We start from the raw sequence: 24,353 nt of genomic DNA, 5'->3' as shown, positions 1-24,353 counted from the left end.
TCTCTTTTACATCCAAATATATTTATTTTAAATATTTCAAAATGTAATGTTATTTTTATGTTTTGGCTGTGAATAGGTGAATAAAATTCCCGATATCATGTGAAGGTAAAGTTGTAAATCCGGGTTTTATCCTGGGAACACTGTGCTACACAATGGACAAAAAAACACTCTTGCCAATGAAGCACATTCCATTTTGCGGTCTGGAAAAAGGCAAAATAACCAAAGTTTTCATAACAGCTGGTTTTCTCGAATTAAGTGAGATTCGATTTGTTTTTATCATTATTTCAGAACGCAAGTACAAAGCTAAAGAAATGCGGTCAGAATCTAAACAGTAGTGCAAATGCTGGTAGCATGCACAACTGTAACAGTAGCATGCTGGTGCCTCTGCAGGGTCACACTTCAATCCAGAATTATGCTTCCTGCCTGTGTGGGTTTCCTTCAGGTTCCCAGGTTTCTCCCAACCTTCAAAACATGCCGTTAGGTAGATTAGCCATGCTAAAAAAAATAATAACCACTTAGTATGAATGAGTGTTTGTATAGTGCCCTGGGATGGACTAGAGTACCATTCAGGGTGTATTCCCACTTTATTCCCAGTATTCCTGAGTTGGCTTTGGATCCACCTAATCAGGATGAAGCAGCAACAAAAGATATCTACATAAAAAAATATGAAGATATATTACAATTATTAGGTATAATTCACTGAGCCAAGTCTACATGATTTCTGAACAGAAAAACACTATGTATTTACCAAACTCTTGAGGAACCTTTTGAAGCTGCCTATTTGAGAAAAAGCTACTGTTTTAATGCTACACGTCTCTTTATAGTGCTATCTCTGAAATAATGCCGCCAAGTATCTGGTTCTGAGACGCTTCATATCCTTCTCGTTCACTTGTTCTGCAGGTTCTTACCTATAAGTATTCAAATTTAATGACATTTCTTTGGTTCTCATGTTGGTACACAACAGGCCCCAGATAAATGAATGTAAAATATCATATGTAGAGCTGTTGTAATCCTTGAAATTTTGTTAGCTCTTTTGGGCAGTCAACGACTCCAAGAAAAGATTTAACTTCTGGAAATGCTTTGTAGTGGCAAGAGTTTTGCTGCTGTTGGCCGCCATTTCGGGGTGAATGAGAGCACAGTACCGTCAAGTTATCGCAGATTTTCAAATATAGCGGGGTTTTCTGGAACGTAAATATATCCAACATAAAATATTTATGACCATCAGTTTTAGAATAGTGTATCATACAGTGTACTGTCAGTGTTAAAATTTTATAGTGATTTCAATTGTTCAATTGTTATCTCTTGCTACGGTCTGAATGATTTTGCTTTCATAACGAACAACCTTTTGAGCTGTAAGTTTAGAGAAGAAAATATATATATATATATATATATATATATATATATATATATATATATATATATATATATATATACTTCAAGCCTTATAAACTTGAGCGATCCCACAGTTAGGTATAGAACATTTACATTTAACATCGGTGCTGGTTAAACTGTCTAATGCATGCTTTAGAAGAAAAACTTGCTCTAGTGTTAAAACTAGCTAAACATAAAAATATCTCAAAAATAAAACATCAAGCTAATATTCGAAAGGATTGGAAGAATTTGAGTATCATATATCACATGCTGTCACAGCACATCTTAAAAGCAGCACGGCTTAAGCCAGAGACTGTGTTCAAAGCGAGAGATACGAGAGCAGAAAGGGTTTGAGGGTGAAAGCAGACACAACCAGAAGCAAGAAACTGAAGCAGCACGTGATTGTGATGCGTTTTTTCCTCCACTGGGACTGTACAGTCTGTTTCAGATGAAGTCCAGAAAAAGGCATGATTATGAAAGTTGATCTGTGTGTGTTTGGGTGGGTGTACATCCATGAATATGTACCACAGAGAGGGTAAGCAGGCAAGTGGATATGGGAAATTGACCTGATGGAGGTCACTTCCTGGCCAGACTCAAGCAAACGCTCGGGTCAAACTCGGTACGAGCAAAACGGCTGCCGCTGCCACAGCAACAAGCATAACAAGGTTCCAGTCTCCCTCTCGTTCCTAGGATCAACAGAAAGAAGAGATTCATTTAGAGGTTTAATGTCACATGATTATTTTTCAATTCTTTTGTGGATGAAGGTGCTTCACATCGCTTCACTTTTTTCACATTTTGTTATGGTGCAGCCTCATTCCAAAATAGATTCATTATTTTCTTTAAAATTCTACGAACAATAGCCCATAATGATAATGTGAAATAAGTGTCTGAATTATTAGCAAATTTATTCAAAATAAATTTTTTTTTTTTGAAAATCTGTACATAAGTATTCACAGCATTTGTTCAATACTTTGATGAAGCGACTTTGGCACCAATGACAGCCTCAAGTTTTTTTTAGTTTGATGCCACAAGCTTGAAACACCTATTTTTGGGCAAATTCTCCCATTCCTAGAACCTCTCAAGCTCTATCAGGTTGGATGGGGAGGTTCTGTGCACAGCCAATTTTAGATTTCTCCTGAGATGTTCAATTGGGTTCAAGTCTGGGCTCTGGCTGAGCCACTCAAGGACATTCACAGAGTCGTCCCATAGCCACTCCTTTGTTACCTTGGCTGTGTGCTTAGGATCGTTGATGAACCATCATTCCAGTCTAAGATCCAGAGTGCTCTGCAGCAGGTTTTCATCGAGGACGTCTCTGTACATTGCTGCATTCATCTTTCCCTCGATCCTGACTAGTCTCCCAGGTCCTGCCACTGAAAAGCATCCCCACACCATGATGCTGCCACCACCATGCTTCACTGTAGGGATGGTATTGGCCAGGTGATGAGCGGTGCCTGGTTTCCTTCAGACATGACGCTTGCCATTTAGGCCAGAGTTTCACCTTGGTTTCTCATGGTTTGAGAGTCCATGAATGGCTTCCATCTGGCCACTCTACCATACAGGCCTGATTGCTGGAGTGCTGCAGAGATGGTTCTCTTCTGGAAGGTTCTCCTCTCTCCACAGAAAAATGCTGGAGCTCTTTCAGAGTGACCATCGCGTTCTTACTCACATCCCTGAATAAGGCCCTTTTCGCTCAGTTTGGCCGGGCAGCCTGCTCTAGGAAGGTTCCAATCTTTTTCCATTTATGGACAATGGAGTCCACTGTGCTCATTGGGACCTTTAATACTGCAGAAATGTTTCTGTACCCTTTCTCAAATCTGTGCCTTGATACAATACTCAGGGGTCTACAGACAATTCCTTGGACTTCTATAGACAGGTCTGTGCCTTTACAAATCTGAGCTCAATTGTGTGTGTCATGGCAAAGGCTTTGAAAACTTATGGACATGTGATTTTATTCATTTTTTATTTGTAATAAATTTGCAAAGATTTCAAACAAACTTCTTTTATGTAGTCATTAGGAAGGTTGGTGGTTCAATCCCCAGCATCACCAAGCTGTCACTCTCAGGCCCTTGAGCAAGGTCCTTAACCTTCTGTGCTTCAGGGGTATCTGGTATCAGGGGTATTGCTGTATCTTTGCCTAACCCTGTCCTCTAAGCCCAGCTTCCTAACAAGTGGGGATATGTGAAGAAAGAATTTTACACAGCTACTTATAGTATAAAAGGGAAATATTCTGTGGTTGTTAGTGGGTATATGATAATATGAGCTGGCTAGAAAGATCTGGTGTATTTTTGACTTCATATCAAGACATTGTTTTATGTTCTAATCAGAACTCTAAGATCTACCACTCTGAAAGTTTTTTTCATCTTGGGGAAGCTTGAACACTTTTGTGTTAACTTCTCTGATTAAGATTTTCCATTAAGGATGATAAAACCATTATTTATCCAAAGAACCCAGTATAACGAGTAATGTTTCTGCCTCACAACCACACGGTCTCTGGTTCAATCTGGGATTAGGTTACTGTTTGTGTAAATTGTCTACATGGGTTTCCTCCAGGTTGTCTGGCTTTCGTCACCCACTTCACAAAAATGCATGTAGGCAGATTAGCAATGCTAAATTGCCCCTTGGTGTGTATGTGTGTGTGAGTAGTCTCCAGTCCAGTGTGTATTCCCACCTCAAAGTCACAAGAAAGTTTAAGATGTAATGGGATCTTCCAAAACCTTCATGGATTATTTCGAACTTGTTCTTGATTGCAAGAGGACCAATTGTGGTTAAAAAAAATTACTGCGTACTATTTAGCAAAATCTCAATGTGAAATGCTTTTTTATGTAATTGTTAAAAGGTCATGTTCTAAAAATAGCAATCCACATTCAACATATTAACTCATGGGCTCAATATTTGCACAATAATTGGCCACAATATAATAAAATGATTATATACTTTAATTTGTGGTTGTAAATATTAACTTCTTGCCATATTTTCATAAAAATAATAATAATAATCTCCAGCTCACCTCAGAACCTCTAAAGTTTTAAATAGTTACATTTCCTCTACATTCACATTGAAGCTCAGCAAAGGGTCTTCCAAACCCTTGCAAAAATGACGACTCTTCAAAATGCGTGGACATAAAAGAGCTAAATATATTCTCCCCTGTGTCACCTGCGGAGATATAGACAGCTGAGAGCAATGACCTAGAAATGACTGTAAACAAACAGTGTTTATTTTTTCTCTCTATATATGTGAGTCATGCCCTCAGGTTGGCCCTGACTGCTCAGTAATGTTGAAATAATTGTTGTATCACATATTTGACAATACCCCTAATCTCTACGGTCTCCGGGTGAACACGCCACATGCGCCATTAATTCTCCTCTCACCCAGGCTGACAACTGCATTGCAAGAGATCTACACCTATAATACTTGCATAAATCTTTATTCTTGAATGTTTCAGGCCCAGAGTTCGAGCTGTACCGCATTCATCACAATCAGCATTCACCAATGGTTCAGGCTCGGGTCATCGCTTCAAAAGTTTTCACGGTGGTTTATATCTTCAGTCCAGGTTTTAGACGCAGTATGGAGCCAGATTGGCTAGAGGCAAGACATTTCTGTCCGCTGCGATTTTATCACACCAAAGCCAGCTCAACGGGGGATCAAGAAAAAAGGCAGCAGGATGGCTTCCATTTCCATATTGAATATATAAGTGGCTAACAGTCCTAAAACATAAACAGAATACATATAAGTGGTTATTGCTGGAAATTCTTTAGGGTTTGATCTTTTAGTGTTTCTATTTTCCAACTTTGATTTAACTCTTCTATTGTCTGCTAACATCTTTAATTTTGAGGGGGAAGGCCTTTTATTTTATGCTCTAAGACCACAACTTTTTGGGTCTTGAAAAAAGCATTCGTAGGAGTCTTTGGCCTTCCTAGTCATTAGCTGGGGCATGATCTAAGAGAGCTGGCTGGTGGGTGGGAATGGATAGATGACCAAATTGGAAAGAACATGCAGAAGAAGAAAATAGAGGAACATCTCCAAAAAAAAAAAAGGAAAAAAAAGAAAGAAAGGAAAAGGTTACTATAGAAATCTGGACCACATAACCAATAAATTGTTTCTTCTCAGTAAAAAAAACTAAGGTCCTCTAAACGTTCTTTTTTTTTTTTTACTTTTAACTTCACACACTAATACAACTGTTTATGAGCTGCTTGGAGGGAACCTGAAGACAGTGCATTATGTAATACACTGCCTTCTTAATTAACAAACAAACATCTTACAAACTTTTTCATTTGCTGTTGCAGAAGTAACTTTTGGAAATCTAACATCTACGGTGCATTCAGAAAGTATTCAGACTCCCTTCCCTTTTAAATTTTGTTGATTGTCTGATACTACAATCGTTCATTTTTTTCCATTGATCTACTCTCCATACCCCATAATGCCAACGTGCCAAAGTGAAAGCAGAATTCTAGAAATGTCTGTAAATTCTATACCATAAAAAATCCTGAAATATCATATGTACATAATTATTCAGACCCTTTGCAACAACACTTGAAAATGAGCTCAGGTGCCTCCCAACTACTATCATCATTGCTGAGATGTTTCTACACCTTGAGGCACACACTACAATCCAGGTGGGATATATATATATATATATATATATATATATATATATATATATATATATATATATATATATATATATATATAAAAGTGTTTTTTTTTTGTTTTGTTTTTTTAATAAAACATTTTTACAGCAAAGTCAAATCATTCCCTGTGTGAGAAAATTACACTCATCAACTCAACACACTCATTTAATTAATTTGCCAAACAGGTTATATGTTTATTAAACTGGCTCCTTACCCAACAGGAGGAGTGTTTCTTCGGAAGAAAGTCAAAACAATATTAAAAGGTACATTACATTTCAATTTTTTTTTTTGTAGGTGAAATGTGTTTATGGCTTCGTAAATTTGAGGTGTAAAGTATGAAATAAAACAATTTAATACTTTTGATTATTTTTGACTGTTACCCAAAATGCAAAGACGTTTTTCCCAGACAGCTCATCATGGTTGTGAAACAATGTGCACATCCAAAATAATCCAACAACACAGTGCAGCATTCAACATTTACGCTGCAATCAATCTGAATGTCCATTCATTATTAACTAAACATCATTCATTTCCTGAGTTCGGATGTCCAGAAGTCAAATTACGATTGAGATCATAAAGAAAGAAAAGGCAAAGTGCCGTACCTTTCCCTCTTTAGGACATGCGCTCCGTCCAGCAGCACCATATCAGCGCCATTATTACAACCATTCCTATGAAGGGTATGGAGAGAACAGGGGACTCAGATGGAGGACAGGAGTTCTGAGAGGGGGAAAACACAAAGACCGCAGGGACAGATGAGGGGAAGAAGGAAGGAGGGATGGATGAGGTAGTGAGAGAAAAACAAAATGAGATGAGAGATGGCATGCAAGATACAAAACATGAAGAAAAAAAAATCCATCATGAACATCAGGTTTACAACACATACAAAATATATATAATGTGTGCAGAGAAAGAGGGAATGAGGTGATGGACAAATAGAGAGATTGACAGAGAAAGAGAGAGAGAGACAGACAGACAGACAGACAGACAGATAGACAGAGAGATAGATAGATAGATAGATAGATAGATAGATAGATAGATAGATAGATAGATAGATAGATGGATAGATGGATAGATAGATAGATAGATAGATAGATAGATAGATAGATAGATAGATAGATAGATAAGTTTATAAGGTAACATTAAATCAATTTAAGATTTGATATTAGAGAGGTGTGTGTGTGTGTGTGTGTGTGTGTGTGTGTGTGTGTGTGTGTGTGTGGTGAGTGCAGGGTGTGGGGGTCACACAATGATTAAAAAGCAACAAAAGGAAGCGATGGCAGACCACAGGAAAGGGAGAACAGAAAAAAAACACTGCTATTAGAACATGCCAATGATGGTTAATTCACAAGACGAAAACCTCACACTCATTCCAGCAATCATCTAAAGTCAAAGGCCATCTAAAGGTCTTTGTGCACACTGTATTATTAGTACATGCCAGCAGAGAAACCCTGAGAGCATCACAGTGTAAGCAGGTTAGAAATGATCACACTAGCACAATGTAAGGCGAGCGGGTGATGTGAGACAGAGTACTAAGACTGGACAGACAAAATGTCTTTCATGGGATTAGATACTGAATTTGAAAATCAGGAATCCGATCGGAGTTAAGGAATCCAATGAGTGGCCATTATTTTAGTGCACATTGGTACACAAGCATTAGTATAGTATATTTCGTTATAAGGGGGGATATCGGTATATTAGACAAAGCCCAGGTACAACATGTGCAAGAAGAAAGCTCTGGGCTTCCACTTGTGTATTTAAAAGCAAAAGTTAATACACCCTAATGACAAAACGTAAACGACAAGGAAATTTAGTTTCAAAGTCAAACAGGTCAGGTTGAAACTTCTTAAAATTGAGGACATCGTTAGACTATTAAAACACACACAAGGGGACAAGCTGAGACAGAACACATAAAGCTCACGATCAATGTGTGTAAAAAGGTGGCCAGCTGATCGAGCTGAGACACACACACTTTCAACGATGAAGTGGTTTAAACAGAAGTTTTGAGAGAGAGCCTTCACAGATGACTGTTATCACGAGCGTACAAACAAGACGCATGTCAGCATTGAATATTGCACTGAGGAATGTTTTTTATTCAGCGGTATCACTTGTCAATTTTATCCTAAGCAAAAAAAACTTTGTTGACTACATCTAATCTAAGGGATGAACCATATTATGATTTAGCATTCATTAAGCACTTACCTGTGCCTTCCTCCCTGCCAGCCTATTAAGCTCTGCCCTACAGCGATGTAGCTCCGCCTCCAGTTCGGCCCTTTCCTTCTGACTGCTCTCATAAAGTCCTTGCAGCTCAAGAAGTTCTCCTTTCAACCCCTCACACTGAGAAAAGAAGAAAAAAGGAGGTTTAAACTGCCATAACCTTGAGATTTCTTCTCTTTTTTTGCATACAATTGTATTTTAGGGCTGTGTCATACCTCCCTCTGGACCTGGGATGCTCTTTCCTCAGCCTGTTTTAGCTGGTCTTGGAGAGTGAATACCTCATATAGATCCTCAATTTTTTCCTCAGGATTTACAGCTTTGTTCTCGTTTGAGTTCTTCTGGAGACACGGCTCCACCTGATCCATCTGTTCTGTTTGTAATATGCTCATGTAGATTTCAGACTTCACTGCCTGCTCCTCAGCCACCTTCAGACTGTCCTGCTCTTCTCTAAGGGTAGAAAATAGGAGGCAGTGGAGCACTTTTTCAGTGTAATGTAGTCAAGTCAAGTCAAGTCAAGTTTATTTCTATAGAGATTCTCACAACAGACATTGCCTCAAAGCAGCTTTACAGAATTTAACAGTTAAGGTGAATGATGTGTATTTATTCCTGATGAGCAAGCCATGGCAAAAGTAATGGAGAGTGTGTTAAAGAAGTGAAAAAAATGCAGTCAGTGTGGAGTGGGTGGAGAAGAGTAGCAGGAGTGATTGGAGGAATGTAGTGGGTAATGAAATCTCAAACATGAAAATTAGATCAGATGAAATTCTTAAAAGTAGTTGTTCAGCCTCCACATCATGTAGTCACTTGCGCACATCATAAAAGCATTTTCACTGCTTTGTACTAATTGCAAATGCTTTGGTACACTTGATTCATTGAATGTGTACAATGGTCTGCTGTTTCCTACATTATCAATAGTTCATGTCATGTTGATGAAAATATATTATACTGGTCACCTAAATAGTCTCAACCCTCAAAACATCTAAGCATTAAGTTACTATTGCATGTCATTGTTTGCAAAATTGTTAAACCAATTGTCTTTCAAGAAATAAAAATTCTTTTCTTCACATTTCTATTAAACTTTATTGTAAATGTGTCTTAAATTAATTATAATGTGCAAATGAAATTCATGAATGATGTATGGCATCAAATCAACCAATCATCAGCTAGTGCTCGAAAATAGGTCAAAGGTGAATCTTGTGAACCTTCAATTTGCGAGCATTTATAGACAGAGGAAAAACAGAGAATTATAATTTCTGAAAATCGCTTACAGTTTTCCTCAGTTGCTTAGAAGCGTTTCTCGAATCACCCTTAATATTTGCAAAGCAGTAAGTGCATTTCTCAAAACAATTTGTAAAAACAGCACAATACATTGGATTTCTTGCAAAAGCCAGCACTTTTCGCAAAATCCTTAGTTTATCTTTCAAAAGTAAGTATTTGTTTCAATAAACATATCATTCCCATCAGAATAAAAAGTCACTTTGTCATTGTTCACAAACAAAATCATCAAAATGTTTAGTCATGTTGTCAGTATGATGGTGCACAGTTTCAGGATTTTTTTTTTTATATATAAACTATGGTTTGGATCACAGTGACTGAAAATACACAAAATTTGACTTCCTTCTGTTTGGCATCTATGAATTTCAGCAGCACAAATGTATTTATTTGATTGCATATTTGATTTATATTGATTGAAAGAGAGTCAGAATTCCCCTGTTTACTGTACTGTATTAGTGTTTGTTTCTTAGTTATTCATTAGTTTTCAGAATTTATAATTCTGTGTTTTGCTCTGTCTGTATACACTCTCCAGTTAAAAATTTACAAAATTCACCTTTGACCTGTTTTAGAAAGCTAGTTGATCATTGGTTGATCTGATGCTGTTCACTCTCCTTCATTAGTGACATTCAAGATTCATCTGCACAATTCATCACATTTACCAAAAAAAGTTTAATAGAAATTTTAAATGACAGATGATGACAACTGGTTTAACCATTTTGCATTCAATGACTTATGCAATGAACTGATGCTGAGATGTTTTGGGGGTTGAGACTCTACAGGGGTAACCAGTATAAAAAATTTTGATCAACATCAAATAAACACATGATAGTGTAGAAAAAAGTAGAAACTTGTGCACAATCGATTACTGATATATTATATACATATAATAATAAATGTACAAAAGTATCTGCAATTTGATCAAAGCAACAACAAATGTTCTTATGATGAGCACAAATGACTAAATGATGTGGAGGTTGAATAAGTAGTTTTCAGAATTTCATTTCTGATCTGAAAAACGCTTCAAAGCAACTGGGAAAAACTGTAATAACAACGAACGAAGGAACTCTAGTACAGTAGAGTAAAAATGTAAATCCTATCTGGTCTCTTGTAATCAATATCCCACATACAGTAATGTGTTCGTTTGTGCTGTTGAAATTCATAGATGTCATACAGAAGAAATTTAGCCTTGTGCATTTTTGGAGAAGGGTTCCATGTGAACAGCAGTTGAACATGGGTCAGTCGGTCCTAAGGGATGGGCGAACGCCGTTCCGAAGGGTGGGGCGATGGCCTCCGTCGCCCCCTGCCGATCGAAAGGGAGTCGGGTTCAGATCCCCGAACCCGGAGTGGCGGAGATAGGCGCCGCGAGGCGTCCAGTGCGGTAACGCAAACGAACCCGGAGACGCTGGCGGGGGCCCCGGGAAGAGTTCTCTTTTCTTTGTGAAGGGCAGGGCGCCCTGGAATGGGTTCACCCCGAGATAGGGGCCCACGCCCTGGAAAGCGCCGCGGTTCTGGCGGCGTCCGGTGAGCTCTCGCTGGCCCTTGAAAATCCGGGGGAGAGGGTGTAAATCTCGCGCCGGGCCGTACCCATATCCGCAGCAGGACCCCACTAGGACTGTTCCAGTTCACGGTTCTTCCCTTCGGCCTACACGGGGCACCAGCAACGTTCCAAAGGTTGATGGACCAAGTGCTGCAAGGCGGGGAAGAATGGTCGGCCGCGTATCTGGACGATCTGGTGGTCCATAGCGAGACCTGGGCTGATCACCTAAACCACCTCGAACAGACCCTGAGGAGGATCCAGGAGGCGGGCCTGACACTAAACGTGGCCAAATGACTCGTAAACGACCTGATGGAGGCTCAGCCCATGGACGGTGTGAGGCGATGTGACCCCGCCCGCCGAGCGCGGACTTCTCAGAGTCGGGTTGTAATTCAAACCGTAGTTTACATCAGGAAATACTGAAACTGTGCACCTTCATACTGACAACATGACTAAACATTTTAACCATCTTGTTTGTAATTGACTATCTTAATTTTCCCAAAAGTACAGGCTGTTGCAAGAAATCCATTGAGTGGTGCTGCTTGAAAATGTAGTAATATTAAAATTCTTTTAATATTTAAGTGTCTTTTGCTCTCTAAAGTACAGTCAGGTACTGATGTAGGGTTAAAAAAAAGGCTGTGGTGCAATCAGTGTTCCGGCTCATTATAAAGGTGTTTAATAGAGTTGAGATCTATAGCAGGACACTCAAGATGTTCCACTCTAACCGATGTAAAGCATGTTTTCATGGAGCTGGCTTAGTGAACAGTGGCATTGTCTTGCTGGAACATGTCTCAAGTGAAGGGGAAATGTAATGCCTCCAAGTATTTTTACAGTATTTTACATCTTTTGTTCCTTAGAGTACTTTTTCCAAATAGATCAAATAGAAAAAATGATGTATGAATATATGAATGATGTTCATATATTAGAACAATAAAAAAGAAACAGGATCAAATTCAGTTTCCCAATAGTCCACGATGCCTGAACACTTTTTTCTCAGTAAGTAGTGCAGCTGGGTGGTCAGTCCTGCTTAAGGATAACAGAATAGTAATTCAGTCACATGACCTAAGCCTCAAAGCCACCATCCTAAACATTCCTGAACTCCTGCACTCCGAATAGTGTTACTGCAGGAACAGAGCAATAAATCAGCCAGAGATCTCAAGGATATGTCTGCTACACATCTCACTGAGGCTTCAACCAGGGGTGAAAAAAAAACCCAACATACTCTTATTACAATATTACAGTATGTGGTTCATTGTAATGGTACTATATTGGGAAAATTGAACCATAATATGTTTACATAAATTTTTTTCACTGTTACAACGTAAAAAAAACCCGAATAGATCTAAGTCTGGAAGACTGTTAAAAGAATAATACCACAAATTCGAGACCCTTTTCAAATAAAGTGGTTTCCTCTCAATGGTCTACACTTTGTGCACTAAATGCTCATTCTGCAGCAACATCTGAGACAGTGTGGGCAGCAAAATGATTCAGTTATCTTTAGTTTTAAATGCTTCAAATAAAACACTGCAATAATAATTTTGAAATTAAAGCCAAATCCTGTGGATATATCAGCATTTCACTGCTTGACATCCAACATGCAGAGATACACATGGGTAGGCCAAAGGGTTAGCTTGCCAAATGAGCTATAATAGTTGCCGTTTTACAGAACAAAACACACTTACATTGCCAGTTTAATGTTTAATATTTAACAAAAAATTTAATAAACTTCTGCAACACCCTTATGTAATGCTAAGAATAATGTGTAAAGGGGCATCTTTGCTGGATCACTAACTATGTAGCTATAAAGCATGTATTAATTAACACAAGCTACAAAAAGACTCACTTTTTCGCTAGTTTTCTAGCCAACTAATGCTAATATCTTTTATATACTGTAGATATAAGGTGGCTTTTAATTTAGCATAGCTCAATCGCTTAGTTGCGTAATTTTTTACCAGACAACTTTTACTCAAATTACTCTTACATCTGTCAACTGACATATTACTACAATAGAAGTACTTTTCCACTATCCTGTCTTTTGTACCCTTTCCACTACTGTCTAGAACTGAGCAAATCCATCAAACACCATAGTTATGGAGCACTGAAAGTCTAGGAAGCGAAGAATAGTGTGTTCATCGTGGTTAGTTTGATGAGACGAATGCTAATGGTAGGCACAATAGAATGATGAAAGACAACATAGCTTCTGTTTCTGTAGCTGTCAGCAAATATTAGTTGACCTTCAAATAACATCAGTGTTCTTTCGTTCTGCTATTGTATACTTCGTCCTGTTGAACAAAGATGAATTGCAACCAAAGAAAGATTCTGAGGAAAAAAATGTCACTGGAAATATTTCTTTTTTAAAGTTGTTTTAGAGCGATGAAAAGGAAAGTCAAAGCAATCGTTTCAGAGTGATTGTAGACAGCTCCTAAATTCTCTCGTCTCTCCCCATAAGCATTACATCTAACATGAGGAACGCTGTTTAGTGTTCCATGTCTTTATACTAAGAGCTTTGACAGTACTGCATGAAGGAATTTGACTCCTTGTTGTCCCCACACAGTGTGTTTAATCGTAACTTGTATTTGTTTTTTCTTTCTGTAACATAAGGCATTTCTGGGCAAAACCAGCACAGCTAGTAGCAAAAATGTTTTTGTGTGCAGAGGAATATGGAAAGGAAAACAGATGACCCATTTATTGTCATCTAGCAAACTAATATGAGCTACATTGTATTTTTGCTGAGAGGATTTTAAATCACTTTCATGTAAATGTTCAGAACACTAAAACTAGCTAGCTCATTAATTAACAAAAATATTATCATCATATTATCACTAACAATCATGTTCTATTATGCTGGTAGGCTAAAAAACAACCTGTTTACGTAACATAAATGTAACAATTTTTTACCATTATAGCTATCTATCAAAATACCTGATAAATTTATAGAAAGAATTATGTTGTGCTAAGAAATATCCACAATCTTCACTGTTAAAAGTAGACAGCTATCTTACACAAGCTAAAATGACAGGATTTTTTGGTATTCTAAGCATTAACTTATGCTAATTTTATTGTTATGAACACCATTTCAAGTGCACTTATCAAAACATCGAAAAGAGGTGTCACATCCGTCTGTATATAACACACAACCATCTGCGCCTATTAAAGGCATGTCTATCTAATGCATATGATGTTTAACCATGAGCAGATGAACTATACCAAGTGAAACGGCTTCGCTCCCTTCACTGATCACTGGAGGATGCAGAGTGAAGTGAGATAAATATGACATGATACTGTCACTGGTTACTAGAATATTGTTATTCCAAACCACCTTCCTCCCACACACTGTATACATAGCATTTATTGAACAGGCTTGTGAAATAACACAATTAGGAAAGATTGTGTTTCTTGGTTGACTGATTTCTGGCAGTTGTTTGATTGATGGGCGTCATGGCCACTCACCTGTCTCTCTGCTGTTGCTGTTCCAGCAGCTGCAGTTTCTCAGCAAGATGCTGGTTGTCGTTTCTCAGACTCTGACACTCATCCATCAATGAGCGACATTTATCCTTCAGCTGGCCCACCTCTCCTGTTTTTGGTAAACAAGAGGGAAACTAAATTAAAATCAATGAATTACAAAAGATCCTGAAAACTTTATACTTTACAGTACATAACAGTATAGTATAGTATAGTATAGTATAGTATAGTATAGTATAGTATAGTATAGTATAGTATAGCACAGCTCAGCTTAGCACAACACAGCACAGCATGGCATAGCAGGATAAATCCTAACAATTGTTACTGCATTATACAATATAATATAGTACAGTACAGCAAAGAATTGTATTATATAGTATAAAGTATTATGCCAGGATACTTTGCATTCATGGTATGGGCTATATCCAATATCTATTGTATGGCACAGCATTGTATAGTATTCTGTATAGAGCAGAATGAAAGGATGTAGCTATAGATCCTGTCCTTAAGCTAAAAACTATGTCCTATATAGTAGTCCTGTAGTATAGGATGTATAGTGTAAATCTGTATAGTGTGCTGTATTAAAGTAGTGCTCAAAATTTTACCATACTACCATGAAACAGAGGGCATAGCATTATCTAGTAAAATATAGTGTAGTATAGCATAGCTGGAATCCCAATACCACTGTGCAAAATGTAAATAAAAATAGAATGTAATGATCATGTTTATGTATACACATGACTTCTTCTTTGCATGATAGAGAATTTAGCCTGCATTTGTGGATGCCATAGTAAACTATGTTCACAGTCAATGATTTGTGAAGGTGTTAATGCAGTTATTTCCATTACAGAATCGTTTTAAATACAGTGCTGCCTGTGGGCCCGAAGATCATGAGCATCCATTATTGATTTTCACGCTTGTTCCTTGTGCACAGGGATTTCTCCAGATTCTCTAAAACATTTAATGATATTATGCTCCATAAATGATTAGATATACAACTGTTTTGCAATTTTATGTTAGGGAATATTATTCCACAATTTGTAGACACAATCTTTTCACAGATTCGTGAAGCTCTTACCATTACTTCTGAGAGACTCTGCCTTTCTGAGATACACTATTTATACCCAATCATGTAACTTACCTGTTGTCAATGAACTTAATTAGTTGCGAAATATCTGTCCAATTGTTTAATTTCAATATCACTTCCATTTAAAATTAAATTAACACAATAAAATTTGAATATTTTGTATTTTTTTTATATGTGCTGCAGCCATCAAATTCAAAATGTTTTTTTTTCCTTGAAATGTTACATGTTCTCAGCTTAAACATTTTCTCTGTTCTATTGTGAATAGTTTATGAGATTTGCAAATCATTGCATTCTGTTTTTTATTTACATTTTACACAGTGTCCCCACTTTTTTGGAATTAGAGTTACAGTATAGTATGATATGTTGTAGTTTACCATAGAATGGCATACCATACTATAGTAAAGCATGCCGGTTTTACGTTGAATGTCTCTTCATTTGTATGTGTGCAGAAAAACAATACAGGACAGCAGCTTCTTGTTGTTGCTTGGCAAATTAACTAGTTATCTCCAACATGTCCTCCACTCCTGCACCAACACTGCCTTCTCCACCAATCAAGTAGTGGCAACCTTCAACCATCTGTCGCTGCTGCCAGAACAATGTGTGAGTGTTATGTTTGAGTGTGGCCCAAATGGCATCAAAAGGTCATACAGAGAATCAGAGATTAGCTCAACCATTTTATCATTCCCTTTCCCCAACTGAGCCTAGATCAGATAAGAATGAATGATTTCGATCATGTGACCAAGGCAGTGGTGCTTTATTTCAATATGCTGCTCCAGGCTGTGTGCAGAACAGAAAGGCACGCTGTTTACAGTTTCCGTCTTAATATAGATGAGCTGAAGCCACTGAGCCGGCTGAGGGAAAGCAGAGAGTATCAACGTTCCTTCAAACACTGAAAGTAATGCCTCACCAGAGGCCCTCTCTCATTACAACATTAAAACATGCCATATGGGTTTTAGGGCTTGCGCAAGCATTTGCCAAATAGTACACAAATGAAGTGCAAGTCTAAAGAAATGCCCGCTGCTTAAAACAACAAAAAGCCTATTGTAAGGAAAAGCAGGTGATCTAATATATTTTCCATCAGTGAAAACGTTTATAGGATATTAAAAATATATATATGAGGCATAAATGAACTTTTTACTTTCACATAATAATGCAGGCAGTGTGGTGCTTTTGGCATTTGTGTCATTTTCCTCAAAAGCCAGATTCAAACGGGTCACAATGAAAATGATGTTGTGAAAAACCTTATGTAATCTGCTTCTGGTCCATGTGACCAAAAACACACCAGCACAAAAGCCAGTTGAGACCTTAAATTATTCCTATGGAAAGATTATGTTAATAAAATCTTTATCAGTTTATCGCTAGTTTAACGCTTTCATAATGAATTTCTTTTGAACTCACAGAGATTGTGATTGTGTTGAGTACACTCTACATGCAATTATTAGGAACGCCTGTACTTTCAAGCATTTGTCCAATTAGCCTATCATATTTTTGCAGCACAATGCAAATCATGCAGATACAGGACTAGAGGTTATAGTTCAGGTAATGTTCACATCAAACTTCAGAATGGCAAAGAAATGCATGGTTGATGGTGTCAGATGTGCTGGTTTGAATATTCCATAAATGCTGACATCCTGGGATTTGCACAGATAACCGTTCCCAGAGTAAGTCAGTGTTTTTTCAGTGGAAACACCATGTTGATCAGAGGTCAGGGAAAAATGACCAGATAGGTTTAAGCTGCCAGGAAGTCTATAGTAGCTCAAATAATCACCCTTTGCAATCACATTGTGCAGAAAAGCATCTCAATATAAACCGTAGACTACAAATGGGCTACAACAGCAGAAGGCCATATTAGGTTCTACTTCTGTCAGTCAAGAACTTAAATCTGACAGCATTACCTAAAGCCCTTTAACTGTATCATTATGATTTAATAATTGTATGATTTGATAACTACATAAATGTGCACGTGTACAGGTTATGGATTCTCCAATTTGCAACAGTACATCAGCATAAAAGTTAACAGTAGGATGCACCGATTTAAAAAAGTGTACATCAGATACAGAGTTGGCATTTTTTATCGTATATGCATCGTTTTTAACATATTTGCATCAGTAAAAAATTTATTTATATGTAATTACTTTTAGATGCGCTATACTTTTATTATTTAGAAAGTGACCAATAATTTGTAAGCAATATTTTATATTTAGATTGAATTCTCCTCACCAAACTGTTTCTCAAGCACGTTCTCTTAGCACCACTGCTACTGCATGAAAATTACAGATCACAACACTACGGAGACAGAGGCATGTTCTGAAAGTTGCATAGAATTTAGACAGAGGTAGAGCTGCATCTTCCTTGTAGTGCTTTTTTTGCACTAAAAAAGGCCTGCTTGTGAAAGGCCATGCATTAGTCAGAAGGCACTTAAGTAACTTAACTCATCATTGGTTTATAATATGTAACATTTAGTTTACATACAGATGTGGCCGCCATTAAGAATGTGTGTCAGGGGAAAACGGATTTCACGACTTGCCCCGGTAAAACGCAGCACGTAGTAAAGTTCAAAGTGAAATATAAAATATAAATAATTCAGTTATTGATTGTTTTTACATGCTTATTTATGCACTGTTATTGTAAAGTGTTAGCCTTTATGTATCATATCTTTGGCTACGCTTCAAGATGCGAATAGCATCAGTCTCAGTTATGAAGATGCTCATCCATAGTATAGGTGTTTCCAATAAACTGGACAAAGAGTAATAATAAATGAGGAGAAAGCTCTTTGCAAACAAGTGATAACTGAACAAAGACAAAAACTGGAACACTCCTGTGTTTTTGTCTAACTTTGTTCCATGCACATGTAACTGTCCAACTGTCTGTAGGAAAAATTCTTCAAACATGATCTGTCCTCTTGCTTGCGCACCTTCTCGTTCCTCCTTATCTGTATCTCAGATGTTATCACTAGAATTGCAGTTTAATAATGATCCATGAGCTCATCCTAGACAGCCTTGAGCGATTATTTCCACAGATGCTGACTCCAAATTACAAAGATTTTAACCACTGAAAGAAATTATGATGGTTTGAGATGCAACATTAAAAATAATGAGGACAATTATTCATGGAACACACACACACACACACACACACACAGCTCTACATGCACAGGCATATCTGCATGTACTGTTCACTTATAGTCATATTGCTGATATCGTGCTTTTCAGTAACTTCAAATTTAATAAAATATAATGTATATAAAAAAATATAATATATATTTAAATATAAAATAATATGATATTATTATTTAGAATAAATAAGCGAATAATACAAATAGATTATTATTAATCATTATCATTATTCTTTTCATTATTATTAGATTTTTGTTAATTCACTATGTCCAAAAAAGTACACTAATCACTGAACTGCTACATTTACAGCTCTTTAAATCTATTCATAAAATCCATCAATATTTATTCATATTATGTCTACATGTAACTATATTTAAACCTGTTATGGGTGTTATCTTTTGCTTGGGACTGTTTTTCCTGTAATTTATATGAATATTAATTAATAGTTATGTATTTTACATAAAACATACACAAGCAAGTAGCCAGTGCAACCCTGAACAGGGAGGTACTAAGGATGAAAAAACTAAAATGCATTGCTGCATGAATGTATGTTTGTACCTTTATACCAATGTTCATGTATTTGTAGTTTAAAATGAAACCCATCATAAATGCATACTCAGATTTTAAACACAGCAAAAAGGATGCAGTAAATGTGGTTCCTCTTTAACATTGCAAAAGAAATGCTAGACAACACAAGTACAAAAAAAAAGAAAACCGTATTCCATAAACTTTTAGAAATGAAGCTGATATCCCTTTTTTGTTTGTTTGTTCCAGGCACAAAACAATGTACAGAATACAAGACCAGTGCACACAAATTATGGAGGTCTAACACGCTCCCCAGACTCTCTTATACACAAGCTCATGCACATTCTCTGATTAACAGGCCCTGAGAGGCTGCAGAGTGTACACCACGTTTCACCATAATGTTGGACTCGGCTTCACCCATAATTAGAGGCAGTCATATTCCAGTAAGAGGTTTCTGAGTGTGGGTTTGCAGCGAGTTTGTGAGCAGATTTTGTTGATATTGCCCTGATTCTCCAAAGGAATTGCATATCTGGGTGGTCTCTTCCTTCTGATCATGCAGAAATGTGAGATGCCTGGCAGAGATTATGGTAATAAATGTAGGTGTTTGTGACTTTCTGCGGACCGTAACGCACTGTATTATAAAACTGATTGATTTTTGTGGGGTTTTTATGCCTCATTTACATTGATTCATAGCTGGACATATATATATATATATATATATATATATATATATATATATATATATATATATATATATATGCAATTAATGCAGTGTTGGCAGCTTTGGCAGCAAAAGGTGGACCAACACAATATAAGGCAGGTGCTCATAATGTAATCCCTGATCGATGTCCATAATGTTATGCCTGGTCAGTGTAGGATAGAATCAGTATAATATAGTAAAGCAGAGTGCAGTAAAGTACAGTTGATCAGTATTCTCTTAGATGTCTTTGTGTTGCTGTTTATTATGATCATTAAGTATTTTTATGTATTTTAATATATTGTCATCTACTACACTAGAAGGGAGTGGTAGCTTAGTAATTAAGAAGATGTTCTGCTTTGAAGGTCTAAAACCCACCCCCTTAGCTGCCACTGCTGGGCCCTGGAGCAAGGTACTTAGCCCTCAACTGCTCAGCTGTATGAATGAGATAATTGTAAGCTGCTCTGGACAAGGGCGTCTGCCAAAGGCTGCAAATGTAAATGTAGAAGGTTGTTTGGTTTTAAAGAGGCAGATGTAGAGGATATGGAGACAGATGATCTGCTGTGGTGACCCGTAACAAAGGCAGGCAAAAGAAGACGAAGAAAAAGACTGTACTGGAAAATTATGCAGCAATAAAGTAGTGTGTGACTATGCTCCAGTGCTCGCACTTTATTTTGATATTTGATTACTAAACATGATTCCACAGCATATTATAGAATGGAGTGGAGTGGATCTGCATGTAACTGAGCCTCTGTACCTGTTTGTTCCTGCTCCTCCCTTCGTTGATTCTTCATGCTGATCTCGGCACGCAGTGTAGTCAGCTCTAACTCATATTCTTGCGTAGTGTTGTGAAGTCTCTCCAGCTCTGCCCGCAGCCTGCACAGCTCCTCCTGCAGGAGGGCAATGTCATTCTCGCGCTCAGCTGCGGCCTCCTCAGCCGCCTGCTGCAGCTCCTGCACTTCTTCCTGCGCCACACGCAGCTCCTCCTGGGCCTCCCACAGCTCGCTGGCCTTTTCCTCCTCCAGGCTGTCCAGCTCCTCCTGCACAGAGCGCAGCTGGGCTACAGAGACATAAAACAGAGAATGAAACATCTGAGGAGAAAAATGGACAAATTATACGATGCTGATAAAACACCGAAGCATAAAATTAGGTCCTGGATCATTACTGCATCCAATAAAACATTGTCCTAGTGCACAAGTTTGGTCATTTAGAATTGTATAAACACATGTATATAAACACACACACACACACACACACACACACACACAAACACACAATCATTTTAAAGTTGTCCCTGCTGTGTGTGGCCAAAATAATCATTATTAATAGTCTTAAATCACCTAGGGCCTGATCCTGGTTCTCTGGAAAGTGAATTACCTGATACCACAGCTGCACTGGAGAATGCCATTAAATCATAATCAATGACATATAACACATACAAAATGTACTACATTCTCAATATACGTTTTTTTATTTTGAAGCGCCACAATAAATCTATGCTAATAATTTTATAAATGTGAATCACAGCTGAATTGAGGAGGCTGGGCTTCAAAAATGCTTTAGTACCGGCTGTACCGCCATAAAGCCAAGAGTCTGTATCTGACTCAGTCCATGTACTGTATTGTATTTTTCTGTAGTAGAGCAAACAAGACGCCTTATAAAGAGAAGGACAGAAGACAAAAGTCTAAGACAGAAATTCTGGACAGTTCGAGGTAAAGGTATAGTCGTGTTTTTCCATAATAATGGATAAATTACCTTAACTCATTTTATTATCCACAGGAAATTAAAATCCACATTTTATTATCCAGGAAAGTCTTCAGGATAGAGGAACATTATGGACTTTTGGTAACAAGCCAATTTTTTACGACATTTTTGGTTCTAGCTTCTCAAACCCTTATACAGACAACACTGCACCATTTGGTTTTCACTTATACTCAAATATCAAATTAAATAAAGGCAGAAGGTTGGTTGTTAAACCCGAGCTTTCACGCCATGTCCTAGGTCATAAAAGTCACCTGATCATGTATAAAACCTCTCTTGGTACCGGATTGAATCTGAGATTATTGCTTTGCTGTAAGAAGATACAGTCCAGTGTCATGCGGCGATGAACTGTGAATTCCTGACATCCAGCATATTCAAGATAATGAGTCTCATCCATAAAGAGAGCATTACAGAAGCCAAGGCGCCATTCTTTATTTCAGGCAGGGGTATGAATAAGGAAATGAGCTCTATAAATCAGAAAAGATAGTTGGTTTCACCAGGGACAGAATGACACATTAGACACTTGTTTGCTTTATTCATTACTGGCTGAACAATAAGGAAAAAAAAAAGATTTTCAGCCACCAACATTTAAAGACTTTGTCTGGAGTATAATAATGGGGAAATTGAATGTTGATTTGGTGATGAAATTGAAATGGAAAGGGAAATTGAGTTCTGTGCACAAAGGCAGTAATAAAATGGGATAAGGGTTTACAGGATCTGCAGGCGTGTATGTGTTTCAAAAGAGAATGCATATGAAACTCCTAGAAATAAACAATAATTATTATTTTTATAATAATTTACATGAAGCCAATATGATTAACACATTTTGGAAAAAAGGAATAATATCAGGGAATTAGGGAGCTTATATGAGGAAACTTGTGATAAACATTAATTGGACCTGGTGGCATTTAAAAACAGGGCACGATCTTATACACTGTAGATGATCTGAAATGCTCATTTGTCTTTGGACTAGAGAAGGAAACTGGAGGAAACCCATGAAGCACATGGATGTGAGACAGAATTCAAACTTCCAATCCCAGAGGTCTAGAGCAAACTTGCGTCATTTACATTTACAGTATTTGGCTTACATTTTTATCTCATTCATACAACTAAGGAGCTATGGGGGCCTTACTCAGGGGCCCAGGAGTTGCAGGTTGGTGTGGATGAGATTTGAACTCACAACCTTCAGGTCAAAAGTCCAGCCTTAATCACAAAGCTACCACCCCTCACACAAACACACACACCTTCACACACCGCTCTAACTAATATTCATTTATACTATAAGCCAAGCTTCTAATACAGCTGCTTATACAGTTAATGTGAAATATTAATGATATAATATTGAATTATGTCATGATACACATCAGTGCCTTTGCACACTGACTAACTGTTGCTCTTGTGTCTAATTGTAGCATTTTGGTTGCTTCTGGATGATATTATTTGGCCAATAGTTAATTTTTTTCTGTTCCTTTTTACATTTCTAAATCTTAAAAAAGGCTCATTGGAATCATATAGAGGTTTTAAATGCAATTTCCTAATGGAACTTTGATTCTGTAGGCATTTCTCAGCGATATATTTCATTATGCAAATTAGGTGTCATATTCAGGTGTCATGAGGTGATTTATGGCACATTCCCCGTTTTTAAAAGGAGGTTCTGAGTAGACGTGTGAGTATTAAGGTACCTTGAAGCCTTTGGATCTGTTTTGTGAAGCTCTCAGCCTGATTGGCACTGGCTAAGCGCTCGTCCTCCAGAAGCCCTACAGAGACGTGAAGAGAGAAACCATGGGTGAGAAAACTGAAGGTTTGTGTGTGTGTGTGTGTGTGTGTGTGTGTGTGTGTGTGTGTGTGTGTGTGTGTGTGTGTGTGTGTGTGTGAGAGAGAGAGAGAGAGAGAGAGAGAGAGAGAGAGAGAGAGAGAGAGAGACAGCTGGTCACACACAGCAGTGACAGCTGAGCATGTTGATTGGGAACTCCCAGCAGTGATATCACAAAAACAACATGCCTTCCACTCATCACACAAACACACACACCGTACACACACCACACACCACACACACACACACACACACACACTCGCACCCTGCAGTTCATTGTAGCTCTCCTCATGCCTCTGGGACACCTCCCTTGCCTCTTCCAGCTCCAACATCAGCTGCACCACATGTGCTCTCAGCTCCTCCAGCTCTTCCTCCTCCTCCAACCTTGTCTTCTCATCTCTTTCTTCATCTTCCACTTTCTCCTCCTTCACCTCCTTCTCCTCCTCCAGGCCTTTCTCTCCATTCCCCACATCCATCTTCTTCTCCTCCTTCTCTTCATTGTCGTCCAGGGATACACGCTCTTTATCTGTCAGTCCATCTCCTAAACCCGGAAGCTCGGCTTTCAGCTCACACAGATCATCTGAGACAGACAGAAAGAATGGAAGTGACTGTGAGATTTAGATTGTCGATTATTTTCAGAGAGAAAAAAGATTATTTTAGTGTCCAGCCTGACGTTCACACACACACCAGTGATACCACAAAAGGTTCGGCCCTACTCACAACAAACTCTTTACCAGACCTTCACATTTCAGCTGTTGTGTGAATGATTTAACATACACACACACCTACACACACACACACCTACACACACACACACACACACACACACACACACACACACACACACACACATAGCAATAAGCACAATTTTTC

The 24,353-nt window shown here is 37.9% G+C and overlaps 1 protein-coding gene across 9 annotated transcripts in view; it reads right to left on the bottom strand.

The window, feature by feature from the left end:
- The window catches only part of LOC124401779 (coiled-coil domain-containing protein 136), a 39,534-nt gene continuing 15,181 nt past the window's right edge, over nt 1-24,353 (bottom strand). For 6 of the 9 annotated variants that reach the window (XM_046874238.1, XM_046874235.1, XM_046874236.1 and 3 more), the window contains 8 exons: nt 23,746-24,060; nt 23,350-23,424; nt 20,664-20,966; nt 14,470-14,593; nt 8,429-8,660; nt 8,199-8,333; nt 6,602-6,716; nt 1,442-2,057 (listed from right to left, as the gene is read on the bottom strand). In XM_046874238.1, the coding sequence (XP_046730194.1) occupies nt 6,612-6,716; nt 8,199-8,333; nt 8,429-8,660; nt 14,470-14,593; nt 20,664-20,966; nt 23,350-23,424; nt 23,746-24,060 (1,289 nt within the window). In that variant the 3' untranslated portion in view covers nt 1,442-2,057; nt 6,602-6,611. Of the gene's footprint in view, nt 652-1,441; nt 2,058-6,601; nt 6,717-8,198; nt 8,334-8,428; nt 8,661-14,469; nt 14,594-20,663; nt 20,967-23,349; nt 23,425-23,745; nt 24,061-24,353 lie in introns of those variants that run through there. The other 3 variants (XR_006928611.1, XM_046874239.1, XR_006928612.1) reach the window with 3 other exon arrangements.

Source organism: Silurus meridionalis, chromosome 18, assembly GCF_014805685.1.
Source record: "Silurus meridionalis isolate SWU-2019-XX chromosome 18, ASM1480568v1, whole genome shotgun sequence".
Classification (NCBI taxonomy): Eukaryota; Metazoa; Chordata; class Actinopteri; order Siluriformes; family Siluridae; genus Silurus; species Silurus meridionalis.
The sequence above is the reverse complement of the archived record's forward strand: the minus strand, read 5'-3'. Positions and strand labels throughout refer to the sequence as shown.